Genomic DNA, 21607 nt, shown 5'->3' on the forward strand with positions numbered 1-21607 from the left:
TCATAAAAATGTGGTCAGGCAAAAGTGCAGCAGCTTCCCTGATCATTTTACTAAGATAAGGAAAGAGAAAATGATCCAAATATCTTAGCCCAGCACAAATTTAGCTCTTTATTTAATTACTGTTAATCTCCATAGATAATTCAAGTCAGTTTCCACACCTATGTGCCAGGTAATTATGTTTACAGGTGATATTTTTATTCATTGATACAGCACACAATCATTACACTAGGATATTTAGATCATTTACTCTTTACTTTTTTTATGTACTTCAAAGGTCAAAATATTCACAACCTGAACGTAAAATTTCTCTAAATATACCAAAGTTATGATACATTAAACGTTTGCTGATTCTGGGACTTTTCCAGATTTGCTTGTCTTTATGTGGAGTGGCACACTTCACAACATTTCTCTTTGCTTGTTCTGAAGCTGCCTCTGGTTCTCCGTCAGTTCTAAAAGCCGTCGGCTCGGCCTCGGCTATCGCCTTCACTGCGACGGTCTACCATCGCTCGCTGCGCTCCTTCCTGCCTGCCAAAGAAAACCAAAACATAACCTCATCAGTCATCTACTTCATCTGGAACCTGGTACTCATCTCTTCTCGTCTCACTGCCCTCGCTCTTTTCGCCTCCGTGCTGTCCTGCTTCATCTGACTGATATTTGCATCCTCTGTGCTGTGTGGTGCTGGAAGATGAGCACACATCCTCCTGATTTTGTAAAAGAGCCCATGTAAGCTTTAATTATAGCTGCTTGTGTTGTTGCAGTTTACGTCCTATGTCTAATACTTAAATTTATTTATTATTCAATTCAATTCAATTTTATTTATATAGCGCCAAATCACAACAACAGTCGCCTCAAGGTGCTTTATATTGTACAGTAGATCGTACAATAATAGATACAGAGAAAAATCCAACAATCATATGACCCCCTATGAGCAAGCACTTTGGCGACAGTGGGAAGGAAAAACTCCCTTTTAACAGGAAGAAACCTCCAGCAGAACCAGGCTCAGGAGGGCGGCCACCTGCTGCGACCGGTTGGGGTGAGAGAAGGAAAGTTATAAATTGTAAAGTCTTTCATCCAAACCCTGACAAAGATGAGCTGAAAGTGGCCAACACAGAGCAAACCTGAAGATGAGATTGGATTTTGCATGTCTGCCACTGCAGCAAAGATTGCAGACCACCCTCCATCCTCCCCATCAGCACACTGCAATAAAAGAATGAGGAAGCTGGCTGAGAACGTCTACTCCTGACGTGCACTTGACATCCACAGGACGACTAGAAAGAGACCGTTTTAATCTTGAGAATGTTTTAATCTAGATCACGTGGCTGTGTTTTGTAGCACTCTGTCCTTTGTCTGATTGAGCCACAGATATAATGTCTCAAGGCATTACTCATCTTAATGTGGAGATGAATTTGAATATGCACTTTCTGCTGTGCATTAAATCATTTCACTGTGTGTCAAACCATTTCAACATATCAGTCATTAAATTAAAGGGGAAATGAGACGCTTTAATTGTCAAATCTGGATTAAATAGTTGTTGTTTACATGTGAAGAGATCCTTTTTCAAAGGCTATTTCACTGGATCATCTCTTCTAAACAATCTAACAGGTTAAATTAGGATAAAATTATTGTCAGCAGTGACTGAGTCTGCCATCCCACCTACCAGACAAGAAGGTTTATATGACTGTCCATGAAATCAGTCTCACTGTGATTAGCACTGGATTAAGTTACTGCTACTAAACACTGAGCATGCGTGCCAACAAAAAACAGACATTTATAGCAGTTATTCCTCTTCACACAGTTAGCTGGTAGATGGCAGGCATCTGACTGTGGGGTAAACTGCTGTATATGTGTCACAGTACTGCATCTGTGACCACTGTGTTTTGTATATTTTAGTTTTATGTTGTTGATAACTATATTTTTCTCCATGTTTCTGTTTTATTTTGAAAGAGTTTGATGTGTTCTTGTTCGTTGGTGTTAGTTTGACTTTCCCTGTGATGTCATGTTTCATTTCAGTCAGCTGTTTTCCTCATGTGTATTCACTTCCCCTGAACACATCCAGTGTGTTCATAGTTGATTATAGTTTTTCACAGTCTGTCTTAGTTGTAACTAGTTTTTCATAGTTTCATGTTACTGCTACCATCAGCCAAAATAAAGGCTTTTCTTTTACCTGCATCTCCTCTCTCTGCATCTGCTTCTGGGTCCTGTTCACAACCCATCGGCGCACCCTGCCGTGACACATCAACCTGTGGCCATGCAATAAAAACATTCCTTACCCATATCAGTAAAGGGGCTCTGTAGCTTCATGATTAGTTTGTGTTTTTTTCCGGTTTTTCTTCCTTCACTTTGATTTGTTTTGTGGTCATATAATGTGTGTAGCAGGGCGTGGTTTGTGGCGCGGTTGCAGTGGAGGCTGACACAGCAGAGCTCCATCAGTTCATCACCTCTCCCCTGCATTAGACGTGCCGGGACCTGAGGTTGTGTTGTTGTATGTGTGTGTAGCTGGCAGCTGCGGCCGAGGGTTGGAAGAGACAAAAACCCAATAAAAAGTGTAGTAAAGTGCGATCTGTGTGGTCGGGTCCGTCATTCATTGTCACTATGTGCAATGTACACTTTCCATTGTGAGATTATTATATCATCTTATGCCACGTTATACCCCTAATTAAAGATTGTGAAATCATTATGTAGTTTAGGTTGCATTATTCTCCTGACTTAGAAGAAGGGGATAACTATTAAATTTATTAGACTGATTTGTACTACATTAGACTGCTGACTTATTGTGAATGAATGATATTGTTTTATGATGCATGATACTGCTGCGTTATAAGAAATACTGTTTTCAGAGAATCATGGCCTTATATGTCTGATTTGAAAAGAACAGAACAGACTGCACAGGAAGCTAAGGTCAGAACTTAGGCTCACTGAGAGAGAGAAAGAATGTGGATGTTTAGGTTTTATGACTTTGGAGGGGGCTGAAGCTATAAGAATGTGAGAAATGCTCAGACACATGGAGATCAGGCGGACACCCTCCTGCGCTCATCTCCCCTCCGGATGGTTAATGCTCAAAGTGTTTGTATGGAATAATAAGAAGTGTATGAATTAAAGTGATTGTTGATTGAGCATTTATACGTCCTTTATATGTCCTTCCTTCAGCCCAAAGGTGAAAGAATTGGGAGAATTTCAACACCATTAATCTCACAGTGGAAAATTCCTGGACATCGAAGCCAAATATTTATCACATGAAGAATCAGACTCCTTTTAAACATTGTATTTGTACTAAATGTGTATGTAAATATGGTGTCTGTATATTTATGGCCTATATTTGTGACTGTGTTTTGTTTGTAGTTTATTCCTGTATGAATATTAAAAGTATTAAAGTATTAAAAATGTATTTACATTGCTTTACAGAAAAAGGGAAAAATCGTAGGACTGTGGGGGAAAGAGTGATTACCTCAGTTAAACAACTCGTGTTAATTATATTTGGTTCGGCTTTAAGGAACTCTGCATGTCTCCAAATAGCTTTGAATGTCTTTCAAATGAAAATAATACAAATAGAAAAAGAAAAAAGTGGACAAATACAGACAGAGTAAAGAGATAAATATTCAGTAAGCTATAAAGATTCAAAGGTCTCAGTTTTTCTCAAATGTGTGTGAGGACTGCTTGTTTGTATTCTTGGCAGCACTTAGTAAATCCAACAGCTCAGCTATTTGTTGTTTGTTGTGTTTAAAAAATGCAGGAAGAACGAACTTCTTAAACAGTAAATGAAACAAAGCACAAATTCAAAGTTTTTTTTTTTTTTTATTATTATTTTTTTTATTTGTGGTTGGTGCTGTTTTTTTAAATTCAAAATGTCCTGTTGTAATTGGACATTTTGAGTTAAGAAACAGCACCAAATCCCAACAACACTTCCCTCATGGTGCTTTATATTGTAAGGTTGTTCTACAATAATGCACAAAGACTCCAACCCCCTAGAGCAAGCACTTGGCGACAGTGGGAAGGAAAAACTCACTTTTAAAAGAGAGAAACCTCCGGCAGACCCAGGCTCTGGGATGGGGTGGCCATCTGCCTCGGCCAGTTGGTGATGAGGGAAGGAAGTTGGGAGAAGAAGAGTAGTTATTTTTAACCACTCTGGTTTTAAAATTAAATTTAGAAAGCCCAATTGAAATGAATATTTGAAGCCAATTTAAGAGTTTTCTTGCATAATCACATGCACGTGTCAGTTAGATTTTAGCGTGCACATGAGAAAGCCCTAACGATGACATTTTGGCTCCTCAGTTTTGCATGTTTTTTGAAGCTGCTGACGATTGCTTCATCCATCTCTGGGTTTCTTGACCACATTAAGAGTATTGGAGAGTCCCACCTGTCATGGAGTTCATTGTATACTGTCAGGGCGAGTAGTTCAATGTTCTCCAAGGACATTTTGTACTTTTTTGACAAAATTTTGTTCCAGATCTTCTGGAAAAGCCTCTCTACAATAAACTCTGATGCTACTGGATTCATTGTCATCGTCTCATTTCCTTCGCTCATGGCGTGCATTACCAGATCTTTGGTCACATTCTTTACAACTTCCTGGTATTCTTCCCTGTCTTTAGAGACACTCAGTACTCTTGCTGGTAATGCCAACAGGTGTTTGATGAAGATTGAGACGGTAATATTGTCAAGCTGTTCCCTCAGATTAAAAATCAAAAGGTTTTCTTTGCACTTGTGTGTTTTGCAAAGATCCTTGAGGATGGCCTTGCCCACATTAAAAATGCTGTCGTGGGATAAATTCAAGTGTTTCTCCTCAACTTCAGGCCAGATTTTCTCAATCAGACGATGGCTGATGCAGTCAGGAGTGAGGCGCTCTGTGAAGATCTTGTATTTGGAGGAGACTTTTTCTTTGGCCAGTAAAACCACCAACTGAATAACCCAGCTGACGCGCACCTTTTTCTGCAGCTTCAGTGTCTTTTCCAGTGCTGATATTTCAGCCTGGTTGGTCTCATCTTTGAATACAAACTGCACTTCTTCTAACACTTCTTTGTCCTGTTCAGTTTGTTTCTTTGCGTCCTCTACCATGGTCTTCTCAACTTTGTCGACACACAACTTTGAGGAGGAATCTGGGGTTGCCGTGTCTTTTGTCTCTGTCTTAGCCTCGGCTAATTGTTCTGTCTGCTTGTCCACTTTTTCCTGCATTTCTTTTGTGTCCTTCATCACTTTCTGCTCTTCCAGGACTTTATTTTCTTCCTCCTCGACCTGCAGGTCGCCCAGTGTACTCTTTGGCAGAGTGCACACTAATTCTGGTTTTGGTTTGTGATCGCTCAGTTTTGACAGTTAAGCTACGGTGTTACAATGAATCAGACATTCAGATATGACTGAGGGTAGCAGAACAAAATCTCATCCAGTGAATCGCTCGTGACTATAAGTAAGAAACGTGCTGGTCCAGTGCGGGGTTCACCTGCTATTTATGGACTTGAGTTGACTGTGACGTCACGGCCTGGTTCTCTTGCCTTTCATTGTTGAAACCGGCCCCGCCCACAACAACGTTCCCTATTGGCTGACTGAAAATACGTAACGCCCAGAAAGAACGGGCTTCCAGAGTTTCTGACGTCATGGCCCGATTCTCCCCTTTAATGTTTGAAATAGGCCCGAAAACCATTTTCACCACTTACGCAAAAGCTCTTCTCTGTGGTAGAAAACCTTTATTTTCCACGCTCTCTTCACTTCCATCCGCCTCTGTCACGTCTTTTTGCCCACTCCGAGATTATTGCCTGTGGTCCTGTGGCTTACTCATAATATTTTAAACAAGCGGGCGAACTGATCTATTAATGTTTCCGACACACAGTTTACTTCTAACTGCGCTGATTTTCTACAATGAAAAAATGACGTCTTCGTTTTTTGTGTGTTATATATATAATGAAAAAAGCTGAACTCTCCTCTGTTTAGAAACGAATGCAATTTTTTAAATCAACCTTAAAACCAACCACACCGATAAAAGCGATTTGCTGTTTTAATAACGTTTAATTACCACTGCATGAGCTCATCTTGTGTTACATCCTTAAGAGAGAGACCTGCGGCTGCCTCCTTCCTTTGGCTCCTTGGGTGTCTTTATCTGAGCATCACTTTTGCCTCCACTATGACGCCCCTGGTAGCAACATTTAACTTTCAAGGCTGTTTACAATCAGACAAAATTTGACCTCTTTGTGTAAATACACAGACGGATTCGTGAGCTCAGAGGTTACTGACTAACATCTACCTGTGTTACTCTTTCTTTCCCTGTCTCCTCAGAGCCTCCAGAAAGTGTCTCCATCAGCTTTGTAAACCACACTGGGATGATGTTTGAGAATCAGCAGTACACCCTGCAGTGTAGCGTACAGAACGTAGCTCCTGTTCAGAGCCTCACTGTGACCTTCTACAGAGGAAACACAGCACTGGGTCACCTACAGTCCAACAGTGAACAGAAGAAACCAGTGAATGAGACCTTTACTCTGAACATCACTCCCAGTAGAGAACATGATGGAGCCCAGTACTGGTGCGAAACCAAGCTGGAGCTGGGACCAGATGGACCACAGCGTCCCCCAGTGGTGACATCAGAAAAACTCCCTGCTATAGTTCACTGTGAGTCTGAGAGAAATAAAGACGTTCTTTGATCTGTTTCTCAGAGTTTGACATTTTGAGCATGATTCATGTCACTGGTTTGGTTTTGTGTCCTCGTGAGCGCTTTGAGGAAGAATCGAAACAGTAAAGAAATAGTGTTTTGATTCTTCCTCATAGCGCTCATCACTGTTAATGAACAGGCTCTAAATAGCACCATCAACAAACTGCTGACTGACACAAGCTGATGAACATAGTGGAGGATTTAGCTGTTTACCAGTAAAATGTTTCCCTCAGAAGTTTGTGGAAAGCCAGAATAGAAGTAAACTTTGTTTGTGAATATTAAAAAATAATAATAGTAATTGTGTTTAAATCCTAAATGATAAAAGGTCGGCTTTACTATTTGTTTAAATGTGGAATCAATACAGAGTAACAAATATGCAATAAAAGAATAAGTGTATTTAAAGCCACTCCAGAAGAATTAATCATGATTTGTCTCCTTTCAGTGTCATATGGGTTGAACAATTCTCTTACTTCTCTGAACTGTCAGACTGACCTCTTACTGTCATGCTATGTGTAATTTAAACTTTATGTCAGATGTTTAGTGTGGCGAGCATCAACCTGTAAAGTAAGTAGAGCAGTTAAACATCATGAAGTGGACAAACTGACAACAGAGTATAGCAGCACAAAGTGAAAATAAAGTACAGTGGGCTGAACTGTCGACAGTACTTTCTGTTGTATATTACACCAGAAATGTCTTTTAATTTATAAATTATTTTGATTTTGCTGAAATTTTGCTTCGTATTTTTAATCTCTATCAATAATCACACAGATGGGCCTGAGCTAAAGGAGCCACCAAATCCAGATGTGATCACAATCACAGAAGGAGACACTCTACACCTGAACTGCTCCTCTGTGGGAAACCCCAGCCCTCATACACCTGGACACTTCCAACAAATAGTCCTTCCTACAGTGGCAGCGTTCTCACTATTAAATCTGTCGGCTTTGAGCATGAAGGACAGTATATCTGCACTGTGAGCAACACAGTAGGGACTGTCACCAAGGAGTTTAACATTGATGTACAAGGTGAGTGTTGTCAGATACTTCCTGGAAAACGAGTCACTGAAGTTCAATCACAATATTACTTCACAAATTAAGTTCATTGTGAGTGTTTTGGTGTTTTTAGTTTGCCTGGTATAAATGATTCTCCTTTCCTTTCTTTACCCAACCCCCGACCCCACCTCAACCCAATTCTACAGTCAACTCCATCCCATATATAATAGCTGGGATGATACTGGGAGCTCTGGTCCTTGTCGGACTGTCAGTGGGATGCTACTGCAAACACAACTGAATGGGACACAGCAAACTCAGTAAAATTATTGTTAGTAACAGCTGAAGAAATGACTGGTTAAAATACTTGATGAATGGTTAATATGTATTTTCGATACTGATTCTGATGAGCAGCTTGTAACTGTCTATCTTCTGTAAGTAGACTTGCTGTTTGGAAAAAGCACATTTCCAAGGGAAGGTCTCCCCATTTTTCTATCTTTTTGTTTAAATGTGGTGTTCAAACTGGGCCCACGGGGTCTTTGAGGGTCTCTGCTAAATAAATGTCCCCTCTGTTCTTCACCTGTTTGCTGATTCTCTTCTTAATCATTCTCTGCTTGATAATGCAGGCTATTTTCACTCAAATGTAAAATCCTTAATACAGCTCATAGGTATTCTCTCGATCTCATACATTACTTCACAATGTCTGCACATTTTCTTGGGATTATTCAATAATGCCACTTTTCCTCTTGAGTTGAATTGTATAAGAGTTGTTTTTGGAATAAAATGTGTCCTCATTGCTCAGCATCTTGAATTTTATGTCCTTTTCTATTCAAAATGCAACATAAAAGGGACTTTTAGTCATTATAGCTCACAAAGTTTGCTTTGTTTGTTTGTAATGCTGATAAGCAGCAGATTATGTATCCGATTCAATTCCATCATACTCCTGTATCCATGTGTATCCACCCTCAAGCCTTGTCCTCTGTTCTGTTTTGCTTCTGGACACTTGCTTCAGTTCCCTCGTCTCACCGTCATTCAGTTCAGTTGGTGTTATGCATATATTCTGTGTCTCTGGAAATATTGCCGTTAATCATTCATGTGTTTTATATTCTATACAGTCAGACTTCATTGAAACGGTAAGATTGATCTTATTCACTTTTTGGGGATCGTGTTCAAACTCCTGTCACTGCTAGGATCTCCTTCCTCTATGATGGGTCATCAGATACTTTTTCTTACTGTGGACCCATTGTCATTTTTTTTATAGTAGATAGTAAATAAAGAGAACTTCTCTGTCATTTAGTTGTTTATCTTTTACTTAATTACTTTGCTAAAGCATGAACAGCTATAAGAGAAGTTCATCCTGTAACACTTTAAGAAACAGTTAAAAGTCCAAAATGTTTCTCTCCTGGCATTCAACAGCTGTCAAACCTTTTTGTAAACCTCAAAGTCTTTTTCATCTTGATTCACATTTCTGCTCTTATTCACAAACACTTTGTTATTTGACCTCCACCAGTTTCCAGTCTCTGTAATAGATCTGTCCTTCTGATGGCCTTGTGAGGATTATCACCACTTCTGGTTTAACTCTCCTTGCCTCTGATGGCCCTCAGGCTTTTATTCGAGGCTTTGTCTTGTCTCTCCTGACATCTTCAAGTCTTCCTCAAGCCTTTTTGCAATCAGTTTCAATCTGTATCCTTCTCAGTAACTTTTCCTCACCACATTATGTCAGTCTGTCTTTAACATTGAGCTGCAGCTAATGTCATATGACTTATTTTTCTCAGAGGTGTTTCTCCCTGCCACGGTATGACTGGTCTTATTTTTTGGTGGGGTGACTCCACTTTGCTCTGTAGCTTCATCAGAGTTCAATCAGCAGCTACTTCCTTACTTACATCTTTTCCTTTCTTTTCAACTCTTGTCAGTCACTCAGTGTTTAAATTCTTAGTGTTTTTTAAAAACTGCTTCTCAGGTGGGGTATTAGCCCCTAAATTATGCTGAGGTCACACTTTTGGAATAGGTGCTGCTATTTCTGCAACCAGATTTCCTCATCCAATATTTAATAACTGAGCTGCTGGTCATCATCAAGCTATTTGGCGTACATCAGTTTTGACTCTGATGTCATCTTTTTACCTCAAAACAGTCCAGGTAAGCCATGACATCGAGCTGGTGGTGGTAACAAACCATTTTTATTCTCATTTCTGTTCATCTTTACAAAAACTTTGTTCTCTAAACTTTGTATAATAGCCTCTCCTGGCCTCCATTACCTCTTAGCCTTATTATAGGCTCTCTTCTTATCTCTCTTTATGGACTGATAGCTCTCAAGCCTTTCTTTCCTTGCTGACTTCATTACTATATTCCAGTCATTTTCTTGCCCACCTTGTGTGAGCCAATCAGCTCCCATTCCATATACTTTAAATCTCATTGCTCTTCTGTCATCCTGCCTGTCAGACTCTCATTTGTGTAACCTTTGTCTCACCGCTTTCCCTCGGAGCTCCATCCAAGCCTCCATCTTCATCTCTGGGGGAGTCCCATCCTAACTCCTATCACTGCTGCGATCCTGTTGTGATTTGATGGGTCATTGGCATTTAATCATCAAACTGCGCATCTGTGTATCTTTGCCTCAATAAATGTTTTGCTGATGCCTTTGGTTTATTTTGTTCAGCTTAAGTACAAATTTCAAATTTCTAGTTTAGTTATTTCATTTCAGATTCTGGTGTTTACTTGTGATGGGCACTAAACAATGTCAACCTTTGGTTATAATGGACGATACATATTTTCCACTGGTGGCTACATCATTTTAAACAAACCAGCCAAACTGCACAGTCCTTTAAATCTATGCAACAAGGTTTCTAGAGACCATCTAAAGCAGAGTTGGGCAATTAATTTAACATGACAAACTGGATCGCATCACTAAGCTGAACTCACTTCTGTTCAATATTAATTTGATCTTTTTTCAAAGTGTTGGTGAGAGTAGAGGCCACAGTTAGGCAATTAAAGATAAAACAGACAGTGTTAAACGATATTCACCAAAATAACTGTGAACAACATTTGCCTATTGTTATTACATTTCAAAGACCATTTTTATATAGAGCCTTTTGTCAACCCTAACTGAGCCAGCAAGGGTTCAGCTGATGTTTTCCACCCATTTGACTAGAGCTCAAAGCCTTTCCACTACCAGGCCAGCTCACCTGAGTGTCATCAACCCTATGAGCTGCAGTATAAATGGACCAGCTCTGCTATATTATCTGCCTCTCAAGAGTGGTAACCAGACTCAGTGTACATGTACAATAACAATAATGGGCTATTCTATTGTATTCTAAAGATTGAAAGATTGCCACCCTTAGGAGGAAGCTCATTTCCACCACTTGTATCCACGATCTCGTTCTTTTGGTCACAACCTACAGCCCGTGACCATAGGTGAGGGTAGGGATGTAGCTCAACCAATATATTGATACGATCTGGTGCAGAGTCTGCATCACTGCACCAATCCATTTGTCGATCTCCCGCTCCCTTCTCCCGTCACTCGTGAACACACCATGATATACAAAAACACTCTCCAATTGGGGCAGGAACTCGTCCCTGACCTGGAGTGGGCACTCCACCTTTTTCCAGTTGCAGACCGTGGCCTCAGATTAGGAGGTGCCGATTCTCATTCCCAGCGCTTTGCACTCGGCTGCACTCCAGTGTGAGCTGGAGGCCGTCACCTGATGAAGCCAACAGAACAACATCATCTTTGAAAAGCAGAGATGAAATTCTGAGACCACCCAAGTGGAAGCTTTCCTGGCCTAGAGTGTTCTGGTGCCCGTGCACTTACGGACACCCTTATGTTACAACATAGTGTTTGCACAGAAGTCCAGTAACAGAACACCGCTCGGGTTCAGGTCTGGGAGGCCGTTCCTCTCATTCACGCCCCTCCAGTCTCACTCATGTTTCCCACATGAGCGTTGAAGTCTCTAAGTAGGACGACAGAGTCCTCAAGTGGAGCACCCTCAAGAACCCCGTCCAGGGATTCCAGGAAGGCCAGGTACTCAGGCACAAACAACAGTCAGGAGCTGTTTCTCAAGGCGCAGGAAACACACCCACTCAAAACCCCAACGTACAGGGAGATACTCAGATACCCACCCCAGCCCACCGCCTTTCATTATTGCAATAAGATCATGATGGTGTAGGCATTTGATTACTAAAGGGAGGTGTTGAGACATCAGGTCATATACCAACATGAAATTCTTTCCTTTTTGTTACTATATTTTATCTTTTCAACTGTGTAAAGTATAAAACAAAGTTTTTAATGAAATTGTGACCATGTGCATCTTGTTTCACTACCTGATTAGTTCTTTTATAATGTGAGAAAAACAAAATACAGTACACAGGCAACAGATTTATTCAATAAAACAGACGGAACGTGATCCAGCACTAAATGCTATGTAATGCAATATGTAAACTGCTTTTTCCACAAACATTTGCTTCAGTTGCATGCTGTGTGAAAAGCTCTGCTGGTTTTAAATGTGATCACTGGACAGAGAGAGAGGTGGTGTTTATGGTGTCCAAGATAACAGGATCTATAGCTTCTCGTGCCAGTGAAGGCTGCTCAGTCTGAGCAATTCAGGTGAACCTTGGAAATGACCAGAAATCTTCATTTTTCTGATCTTTGGTGTCAGCAGACCCGGGCAGATGTGGTTAGAGATTCATCTCCCAAACTGACTCTCTAGTCAGAGTTTCCAGAACATACGGCTCTGTCTCTACACATCCAGCTGAGCGCATGCTGTGTATGTCTAATTTTAAGGTTTACTTTTTTAACACTCAGATTACTTTAATAAATGCTTTGTATGTCAGAGGGAAAAATGGATTTCAATGAAGCTTAAAAGAAGAGATATAAGTGATATGTCTGCAAATCTGCATATTCACTGTGAACCACTGTTTGTTCATTTTATCTCGTGTTTTTGTTTTGTTGTTCTTCATTTTGTCATTTTTCCATTATGTGTTTTATCCTATTGTAAAGTGTCCTTGGGTGTCTTGAAAAGCGCTTTATAAATAAAATGTATTATTATTATTATTATTATCATCATTATTATTATGTGAGGGTTTTTCTATCCTAGTAGTTTCAGCATCTGAACAGACTAGAACCAGTCAAGGGCTGACTTACAAAACTGCTGTTCTTACGTTTTCCCTAATGCCCTGTTAAAAAGGTGAAACGCTCCATACTTACTCACATTATGTAAAGTCAGTTGAAAAAAAAAATTCTTCAGGGGGATACATGGGAACCTCCCCAGGAAGCAGACCTGACCTGCCTCTGTCGGGCTTCCTGTTTGGTGATTTTACGACACTCACTTTCACTTTCACTGAAGGCATGGCTGTTATAATAAAACAAGCGGATGCACTGCTGAAAAAAAACAAACAGCCTTCACTGCCAGCATTGTTCTCTGCAACAGAAAAGCAAAACAGGAAACTCAGAGCCCATTTCCTTTCGAGCCACCTTTGGACTTCATGTTTGATCATTTTCTTCATCACATTTGATTTCAAAAAATCTAGCTGGGACAATGTTTATGCATTTTATTCTTCTGGTTTCCTACTCACTTACTTTTCTGTGCACCCACCAAGTGTCCAGCTTTGGTAAGTGAAATGTTTTCCAGCTATAAAAAGATAAACAGACTGTTTATACCATAAAAATTTATTGCTTCGTTTCTTATTTTCATATCATACAGCTGCTAAATGTTGATGAACACTGATGAACTCAGAGGCATTTTTTACAAGTAATTTAATGAAGGATTAAATATTTATTTGAAGGCAACATGAGAAACTGGATCTGTTGTGGAGGGCAGCACCAATAATCTGAATTCAGTTATGCTCAGGATTAATTTACTCTATGTATAAAGTGCTGCTGGTAAGAGCAGATGTTACAGTTAGAAAATCAAAAGGTGAAATAGATAGCATTAGTAGTAGTAATAATAATAGTAATTATTAATAGTAATAATAGTAATTTTATCAGTATTTAGCCAATATTACCCAATACAGCTAACAAGAAAATGAGCACATTTTTGTCAAATTTCAAAGACTTTTCATTTTTTACAAAGTGCTGTTGCTATTGTGTTTGCAGTTTAATTTATCTGCAGTTTTTCACCTGTTTTCTTGTTCCGTCTGTTTTGGGATTGAACAACTGCATTAAAGTCAGACTGAACACTGTCAAACGCTGGAAATTCTGTATCTGGATTTGTTAAACTTCATACTGAGAGTGTTTGTTCACATATGAAGGTAGATCCAAAAGAACAAATAATAAAAATCCAGCAGTGATGGGGAGGGAAAGAACTAAATGGTAGCGACGCACCCCAGGAAATATTACATTAACCAATACAAAGGTTTTACCGGTTGCCAAGGCACACAGGCTTGTTATTGACAGGCTAATCAAAAAAATTAAAAAATTAAAATAATTTTATTAAACAAAATATGGAGCTGAAACAAGAAAACAGTGAATTAAGTGGCAGGACCTAAAACAATTAAAAGATCACCCTTTATTACCAAGCATGGCTTATAAGATTCAAAGATTCACTGCCACTATATTGCCTTAGTGAAAACAGCAGCTCAACAAACTACTTAACAGACCTCATGGTGGGATCCAACTCACCACCCTTTAACAGCCAAACAATCGCCAGGGGAAAATGAACCCGATCAGCATCGCTGTGGCGGGGCTGTGATCGTTGCTACCGTCTATCCATCCATCATGACGGGAATGAGAACCAAATGTCAGGAGCCTTTGAATAGGCTACAGCTGCTCCTTATAACCAATAACCTAGTCGAGGGGTTCATGCAGCTTATACAGCTTGAACAAACTTCTACAAACTCTAACCCAATATATTATTTGTTTATTTAATTAAATAAATAAATAAATGAATACAAATTAAAATTGCAATGCATTTTTTATCTCAAATATAAGATTGTTTATCTTATTTAGTAATGCCACACTTTGGGACTTGATGCTTTTATTATTAGTCTTAGATATTTAATTATTTCCTGATATCTCATTTTATCAAATTAATCAACAAAGTTTCAGTAGAACAGCTTAAGTGCTTCTTGGAATTGGTTCTCCAAAATCGCTGGACCTCTTCTGGAGCGATGGAAAAAAATTCTTCCTAAAGATGTTTCTTCATTTGGTGTTTTGCTGATGGCCCAAAAATCAGACAATAGGTTTCTGCAGACAGGTTCATGTTTTCCTTACATTCATTTCCCTCTTCAGGCAACTTTTCTTTTCAAAGTTTTCTTCTGGTTTGCTTTTTTTGTTAAAAAAAAAACAAAAAACTGAACCTTGAATCTTCCCGGACTTTCAGTTTCCAGTTTCACCATTCTGATCAATTAATTTCTCCTCTTGTTTATCAACTTTATCCAAGTTGATCTACCCAGTAACAACATTTGATGTGTTTCTTACAGATCCTAGCTGCACAGAGTTTCCTGTGTTCACTCCATCTGCACTGGTAGTGAAGTACGGTGACCCAGCCAATGTTACATGTGATGTATGTCAGAAGGACTGCAGGGGAGATTCTTTTGGTTTGGAGACACCTGTAGGAGAAGTTAGACAAAATGGAACCACGATGATCTGGACGGTTGACAGACTGACTGAATGGGACACATATCTCATCTGTTATTATAACACTGATGATGGTGATCAGTGTACTAGCACTGTGGATATAACCATCTACCGTAAGTATACTTACCTTAGAATGTGAGACGTTCTAGTGAACTTTACATCATTTGTAATCTAAATTTGACCTCTTTGTGTAAATACACAGTTAGATGGATTCATGCTCTCAGCAGTTACTGACTAACATCTATCTGTGTTACTCTTTCTTTCCCTGTCTCCTCAGAGCCTCCAGAAAGTGTCTCCATCAGCTTTGTAAACCACACTGGGATGATGTTTGAGAATCAGCAGTACACCCTGCAGTGTAGCGTACAGAACGTAGCTCCTGTTCAAAACCTCACTGTGACCTTCTACAGAGGAAACACAGCACTGGGTCACCTACAGGCCAACAGTGAACATAAGAAACCAGTGAATGAGACCTTTACTCTGAACATCACTCCCAGTAGAGAACATGATGGAGCCCAGTACTGGTGTGAAACCAAGCTGGAGCTGGGACCACCTACATCACAGCGCCCTCCAGTGGTGACATCAGAAAAACTCCCTGCTATAGTTCACTGTGAGTCTGAGAGAAATAAAGACGTTCTTTGTTCTGTTTCTCAGAGTTTGACATTTTGAGCATGATTCATGTCACTGGTTTGGTTTTGTGTCCTCGTGAGCGCTTTGAGGAAGAATCGAAACAGTAAAGAAATAGTGTTTTGATTCTTCCTCATAGCGCTCATCACTGTTAATGAACAGGCTCTAAATAGCATCATCAACAAACTGCTGACTGACACAAGCTGATGAACATAGTGGAGGATTTAGCTGTTTACCAGTAAAATGTTTCCCTCAGAAGTTTGTGGAAAGCCAGAATAGAAGTAAACTTTGTTTGTGAACATTAAAAAATAATAATAGTAATTGTGTTTAAATCCTAAATGATAAAAGGTCGGCTTTACTATTTGTTTAAATGTGGAATCAATACAGAGTCACAAATATGCAATAAAAGAATAAGTGTATTTAAAGCCACTCCAGAAGAATTAATCATGATTTGTCTCCTTTCAGTGTCATATGGGTTGAACAATTCTCTTACTTCTCTGAACTGTCAGACTGACCTCTTACTGTCATGCTACGTGTAATTTAAACTTTATGTCAGATGTTTAGTGTGGCGAGCATCAACCTGTAAAGTAAGTAGAGCAGTTAAACATCATGAAGTGGACAAACTGACAACAGAGTATAGCAGCACAAAGTGAAAATAAAGTACAGTGGGCTGAACTGTCGACAGTACTTTCTGTTGTATATTACACCAGAAATGTCTTTTAATTTATAAATTATTTCTATTTTGCTGAAATTTTGCTTCGTATTTTTAATCTCTATCAATAATCACCCAGATGGGCCTGAGCTAAAGGAGCCACCAAATCCAGATGTGATCACAATCACAGAAGGAGACACTCTACACCTGAACTGCTCCTCTGTGGCAAACCCCAGCCCCTCATACACCTGGACACTTTCAACAAATAGTCCTTCCTACAGTGGCAGCGTTCTCACTATTAAATCTGTCGGCTTTGAGCATGAAGGACAGTATATCTGCACTGTGAGCAACACAGTACACTCAAAAAAATGAAACGTTGACTTTAATTAAAATTATTTTGTCAACAGGTTCCACGAAATTGCATTGTGTTAGTTTAAAGCAAAAATCTTTAGTTCATCTAATTTTAAAAAACTACTTAAGATTAACAAGAGATATTTAAGACTACCTAAATCAAATTATGTTGTATGAACATAAATGATATATTTACAGGTTAGATAGTTTAGATTAGTTACTTCAACACATTTCTAATATTTGTGGCAGTAAAATGTTAAATTTAAGTTAGATTAATTCAAATATTATATTTTCAGCCACCTTGTGCTTTACTAATTAGTTTTACATAAATCTATTTTGTCAACAGGTTCCACACAAATGAATTAAGTACATCCAACTTATTTTTTTAAATTTCTTTTATTGCCAACACATTCAGTGAGCATTTGTGTAAACCCAGTCCAAAATAAAACGCAACAGGTCATTAGGGTTAGTAACTAACAGTATGTAGACAGATGCAACATCAAGACTTTAAATTAAATGTCTGTATCTGCCAGAAATAGAAGAAAAAAACATTGAAGACCACATAACATGTTGATAAGATGACACTTGAGTTACGCATATGTGATGCTAGTAAGGTCTGTGGAGTGCTTTTTCTTTTAGTGTCTAAAATGGATAGCAAAGTTGGTATTTGCAATGATTGCTTAGGGTCAGTCCAGTAACACAACGCCAATGAAGTGTTTTCCTTTAACAATGCAAAGTGAAGTGTCCACCTCAACAGCCACAATTTAAAAAAATTAATGTTGTAATAATAATAATAATAATAATAATAATAATAATAATAATAATAATAATAATAATAATAAATAGTCCACTGATATTAGCAATCAAAGAAAATTATATCACCATCCCAAATAAAACTTACATAAAGCATGCCAGCATTATGGTCTAACAATAAAACAGCTTGTCAGCGTTCAGTTTTTTTGCAACAGCACAACAGTAACCATTTAACACTTGCCACCCTCAACGTTTATTTTACCAGTGTTTGGGCAAAAAACTTGGGTTGTAAACATTTTAACATGGAAACAATTGTTCGTCTTTAAAAGTCCGCAAAATATACATTCATCCTGCATTCCTAACTACCCTTATTCTTAGTATGTATTGCAATTACCTTTACAATGCACACAATGTAACACAAACAGAATATGAACATATTTCCACCTCATAACAATATACCTTGAACGCTAATATATACACCACCCTTCAACATTTCTGGTGCAGTATCATCTCTCAATTAAATCCTTTAAATCTCAACACTTTTGATTGTCTCTTACTAGCCCCTCCTCCCCCCACAAGAGTAAAATCTCTCAAATTGTAGTAGTTTACAAACTTTTCTAAATTTCTCTTAAATGTAATTTTCCCTTTATCTGTCATTTTCAACAAATTACCATTTTATTCCCATTCAGCCTCTGAAAAACTTCTGTCCATCTGACAGAACATTCATCATCCAAATTAAGGGTTGGCATATTCATTCAGTTTATTCTTGAGTATCTGTACCTTGGTCAAGAGTCTGCTGACATACAGATGAAGGAAGAGCTTCTGAAGTACTTCAAAGAAAGCTTTCAGTCTCGAGGTTAACTGAGATTCAGTGCATATATCCCACCCATTAAGAGTGCACATGCAGAGGCCATGTTTTCCAGGTCATGCAGAACACCCTAGATGGTTATACCCACATCGGCTGGAGGAGTGCTGACATCAGCTTTTTCAATGGTGAAGATAGCAAGGGTAATTTGTTCCAGCTCCCTCTGAACAGTTGTAGCTGTAGCTTAGACACAAAAACAAAGAAAAATGGCGTCCAGTTAAATTAAAAAAAGGAAAAGAAAAAAAAAAGAGCCAAAGCTACCCTTTAATGAAGTAAACACAATATTAGGAACATGCACCCCAGTGCGCTACTATTTTAGACTACAGATTCAACAATAAATATAAATAGTTTGGGTATACAAGAAGATTCCCCAAAACATTTAAACAGGTTCCATGCAAATTACAACAACAACAACAACACTACAACATGCAACAACATTAGTTATTCAAAATTTGGTTTAATACAGATAAAAAACTAAACTAAAATTACCAACCAATTATTCTTTGAAGAGGATGCTTGGGTCTTCATTCAGGTAAAAAGGTAGTACCCTGAGGACACACTCCCTCCCGTTTTCAATAGTTTCCTTCTGTAGAGAGTGACAGAGATACAGGAGAAAACAGATATACTTTAGGATGACACAAACTCACATTATACGCAAAATGAATGACATATTTACTGCACAGATAGACATGTACACAAGACCAACTAATCATCACATGGACATGAATAGTTAACCTGTTGGGTAGGGTTTCCACCACATTATATATGTCCATAATGGGGGTATAGACAAACTAATACATCATCTTTTTTGTATTCAAAAACTGATCTTTAACATAAAAACATTCACTTATGGTTTAACCCGAAATCGAGGGATCAGATTTTACTTATGTTTAGGTAATTTTAATTTTCCAAAGTTTTGAGTACCAAACTTTGTCTTGCTTAATATAAATGTAAGTACACTGTGCAGCTACCATACACTAGCTGTTTAAATTTGAAAGTGATCTTATTAGCCATAATATTTTGCTACCAACAGAATAACGCACCTTTGCGGCTGGAGCCAAAGTTTGTCTAATTTTCTTCACTGCAGCACCTCCTTTTTTCTTGAAGACTTTTATGAGCTGGTCAGTGTATTGGTCAAGTTGTGCAAAAAGCCTTGGAACAAGTGGAGCAGTAGTAATCCTCACAAATTCTGCTTCCACCTGAAAACATGTCAACAAACACAACATACTGTACTGTAAATATACATACTATATGTACACATATACATACTTTATAACTGAAACTAATGTAGAAAGACCTCATTAAAGCTATAATTTTAACACAAACATTTACACAAAATGCTAATGGAGCCATTACAGCTTTTATTGTTATTTATCAAGTTCCAAAAAATATTGATCACAGCTGATCTGAAAAGAATTTCATACCTCAGGCCCTTGAACTGCAACCTTTACAATGGTTCAGATCTGGAGAAGAAATAACAGGGGCATTGAATGGGTCACTAAAGAAAAATTAACTTATAAAACAGTTTTGTTTTTAAAAGTATAACAGTTCACATACCACATACAAGCTCAGCAGTACCACATACACCACATCAGTATAGGAGGGAGCAGGTAAAGGCAGGATCTGAGATTTATAAAATAAAACAAGAAATTCATTACGTAATTTCAAGAAGCAAATTATTGATTGAATTACAACTAAATAAAATACTACTCAGAAGAAAAGCAAGAGATTGACACTGCCATGTGCTAACTTTCTATAGAAGCAATTATCACCAGGTCTGTCGACTTCCATTGTCTGCCCACTCATATGTCGTGAATAATTTTATTTAAAAAAGTAAGTGTGTGATTTAACAAACTGTAATTTATAACTATGCTGATCTGTATCACTCCGCTAGGAAACATGCTGTATTTACAGACCATTTTTACATAATACAGATTACTGATAGAGCATAACAATGGTGTCACAGTGGCTTTCGCCCTCGACTTTTTGGATTTTAAATGTCACTTTATGCTATCCTTGCTATCCTATTCGATATTTATGACTCTCGGATTACAGTAAAGGAATCCCAAGAAAGCAAATGAAAAAATAACCCCATGAACCCCTGTAGCTAATCCCTTAATAAAACCAAAAACAATAAAAATGTTTCTTACACAGTCCACAAAATAAGCATGTTAAGCATGTCCAGGACCCAGTAAAACTAATGTAGAACAAGCGCACGCAAACGATATGACATGTCTTATAAGACAAACGCAAAATATAACCATGCTCGACATGTAGATACTACACAACATAGTCAAAGAAAAAAGTGGTCTTACCTCTCAAAGAAACAGCAGCTTGGCGCCAAAACAACGTTTTTAAGTTAAATTTGAAGTCTTGCGCATGAGCAGGCCCAAGCCGTGAAACCTTGTTGTTCTTCGCGGTTTCATTACAACTGTTTTTGCATTACTGCCACCTTGTGGATATACAAAGTATATCGATCCTAATTGACTTAACTTAAATGTTATGCCATCAAGTAACACATTAGTATTATGTACAGTGAATAATAGACACAATTACGTAGACTTGATTAGAAAAACATATGTTAACTTCACAAAAACATATATTTTAAGTAAAATGAAAATAAATAATTAATATACACTGAACAATCCACCTCATTCATTTTTTTGAGTGTAGGGACTGTCACCAAGGAGTTTAACATTGATGTACAAGGTGAGTGTTGTCAGATACTTCCTGGAAAACGAGTCACTGAAGTTCAATCACAATATTACTTCACAAATTAAGTTCATTGTGAGTGTTTTGGTGTTTTTAATTTGCCTGGTATAAATGATTCTCCTTTCCTTTCTTTACCCAACCCCCGACCCCACCTCAACCCAGTTCTACAGTCAACTCCATCCCATATATAATAGCTGGGATGATACTGGGAGCTCTGGTCCTTGTCGGACTGTCAGTGGGATGCTACTGCAAACACAACTGAATGGGACACAGCAAACTCAGTAAAATTATTGTTACTGACAGCTGAAGAAATGACTGAATGGTTAAAATATATTTTTGATTCTGATTCTGATGAGCAGCTTGTAACTTTCTAGCTTCTAAGTAAACTTGTTGTTTGGAAAAAGCACATTTCCAAGGGAAGGTCTCCCCATTTTTCCATCTCTTTGTTTAAATGTTACAGGTGTCGTGG

The 21607-nt window shown here is 38.4% G+C and overlaps 1 protein-coding gene and 1 long non-coding RNA gene across 4 annotated transcripts; one reads left to right on the forward strand and one right to left on the reverse strand.

Annotated features, from left to right (window-relative positions):
- Positions 1-12980: 12980 nt before the first annotated feature.
- On the forward strand, positions 12981-17169 carry LOC109200848 (carcinoembryonic antigen-related cell adhesion molecule 20-like). The gene is made up of 5 exons (XM_019356406.2): positions 12981-13215; positions 15025-15294; positions 15459-15788; positions 16597-16811; positions 17155-17169. The coding sequence occupies exons 1-5, from the start codon at positions 13143-13145 to the stop codon at positions 17167-17169; spliced, it is 903 nt and encodes a 300-aa protein (XP_019211951.1). The 5' UTR covers positions 12981-13142.
- Positions 17170-17188: 19 nt separating this feature from the next.
- Positions 17189-21030, reverse strand: LOC109200845 (uncharacterized). 3 transcript variants are annotated; one of them, XR_002060910.2, is made up of 6 exons: positions 20742-21030; positions 19984-20049; positions 19851-19889; positions 19470-19625; positions 18916-19012; positions 17189-18609 (listed from the first exon to the last, which is right to left on the reverse strand). It is a non-coding gene; the product is annotated as an uncharacterized LOC109200845 (long non-coding RNA). The 3 variants fall into 3 exon arrangements; XR_003218409.1 differs by having other exon boundaries at positions 17189-18603; positions 18920-19012; positions 20742-21029; XR_002060909.2 differs by having other exon boundaries at positions 18920-19012; positions 20742-21029.
- Positions 21031-21607: the final 577 nt, after the last annotated feature.

This window comes from Oreochromis niloticus, unplaced genomic scaffold, assembly GCF_001858045.2.
Source record: "Oreochromis niloticus isolate F11D_XX unplaced genomic scaffold, O_niloticus_UMD_NMBU tig00007896_pilon, whole genome shotgun sequence".
NCBI classification, from domain to species: Eukaryota; Metazoa; Chordata; class Actinopteri; order Cichliformes; family Cichlidae; genus Oreochromis; species Oreochromis niloticus.

What these genes read in the sequence shown, in the direction of transcription:
- LOC109200848 (XM_019356406.2), top strand. Translation starts at nt 13,143, where the DNA reads ATGTTTATGCATTTTATTCTTCTGGTTTCCTACTCACTTACTTTTCTG. An exon ending in CCACCAAGTGTCCAGCTTTG is followed by an intron (nt 13,216 to 15,024) that starts GTAAGTGAAATG and finishes TGTTTCTTACAG; the next exon opens with ATCCTAGCTGCACAGAGTTT. An exon ending in ACTCCCTGCTATAGTTCACT is followed by an intron (nt 15,789 to 16,596) that starts GTGAGTCTGAGA and finishes ATAATCACCCAG; the next exon opens with ATGGGCCTGAGCTAAAGGAG.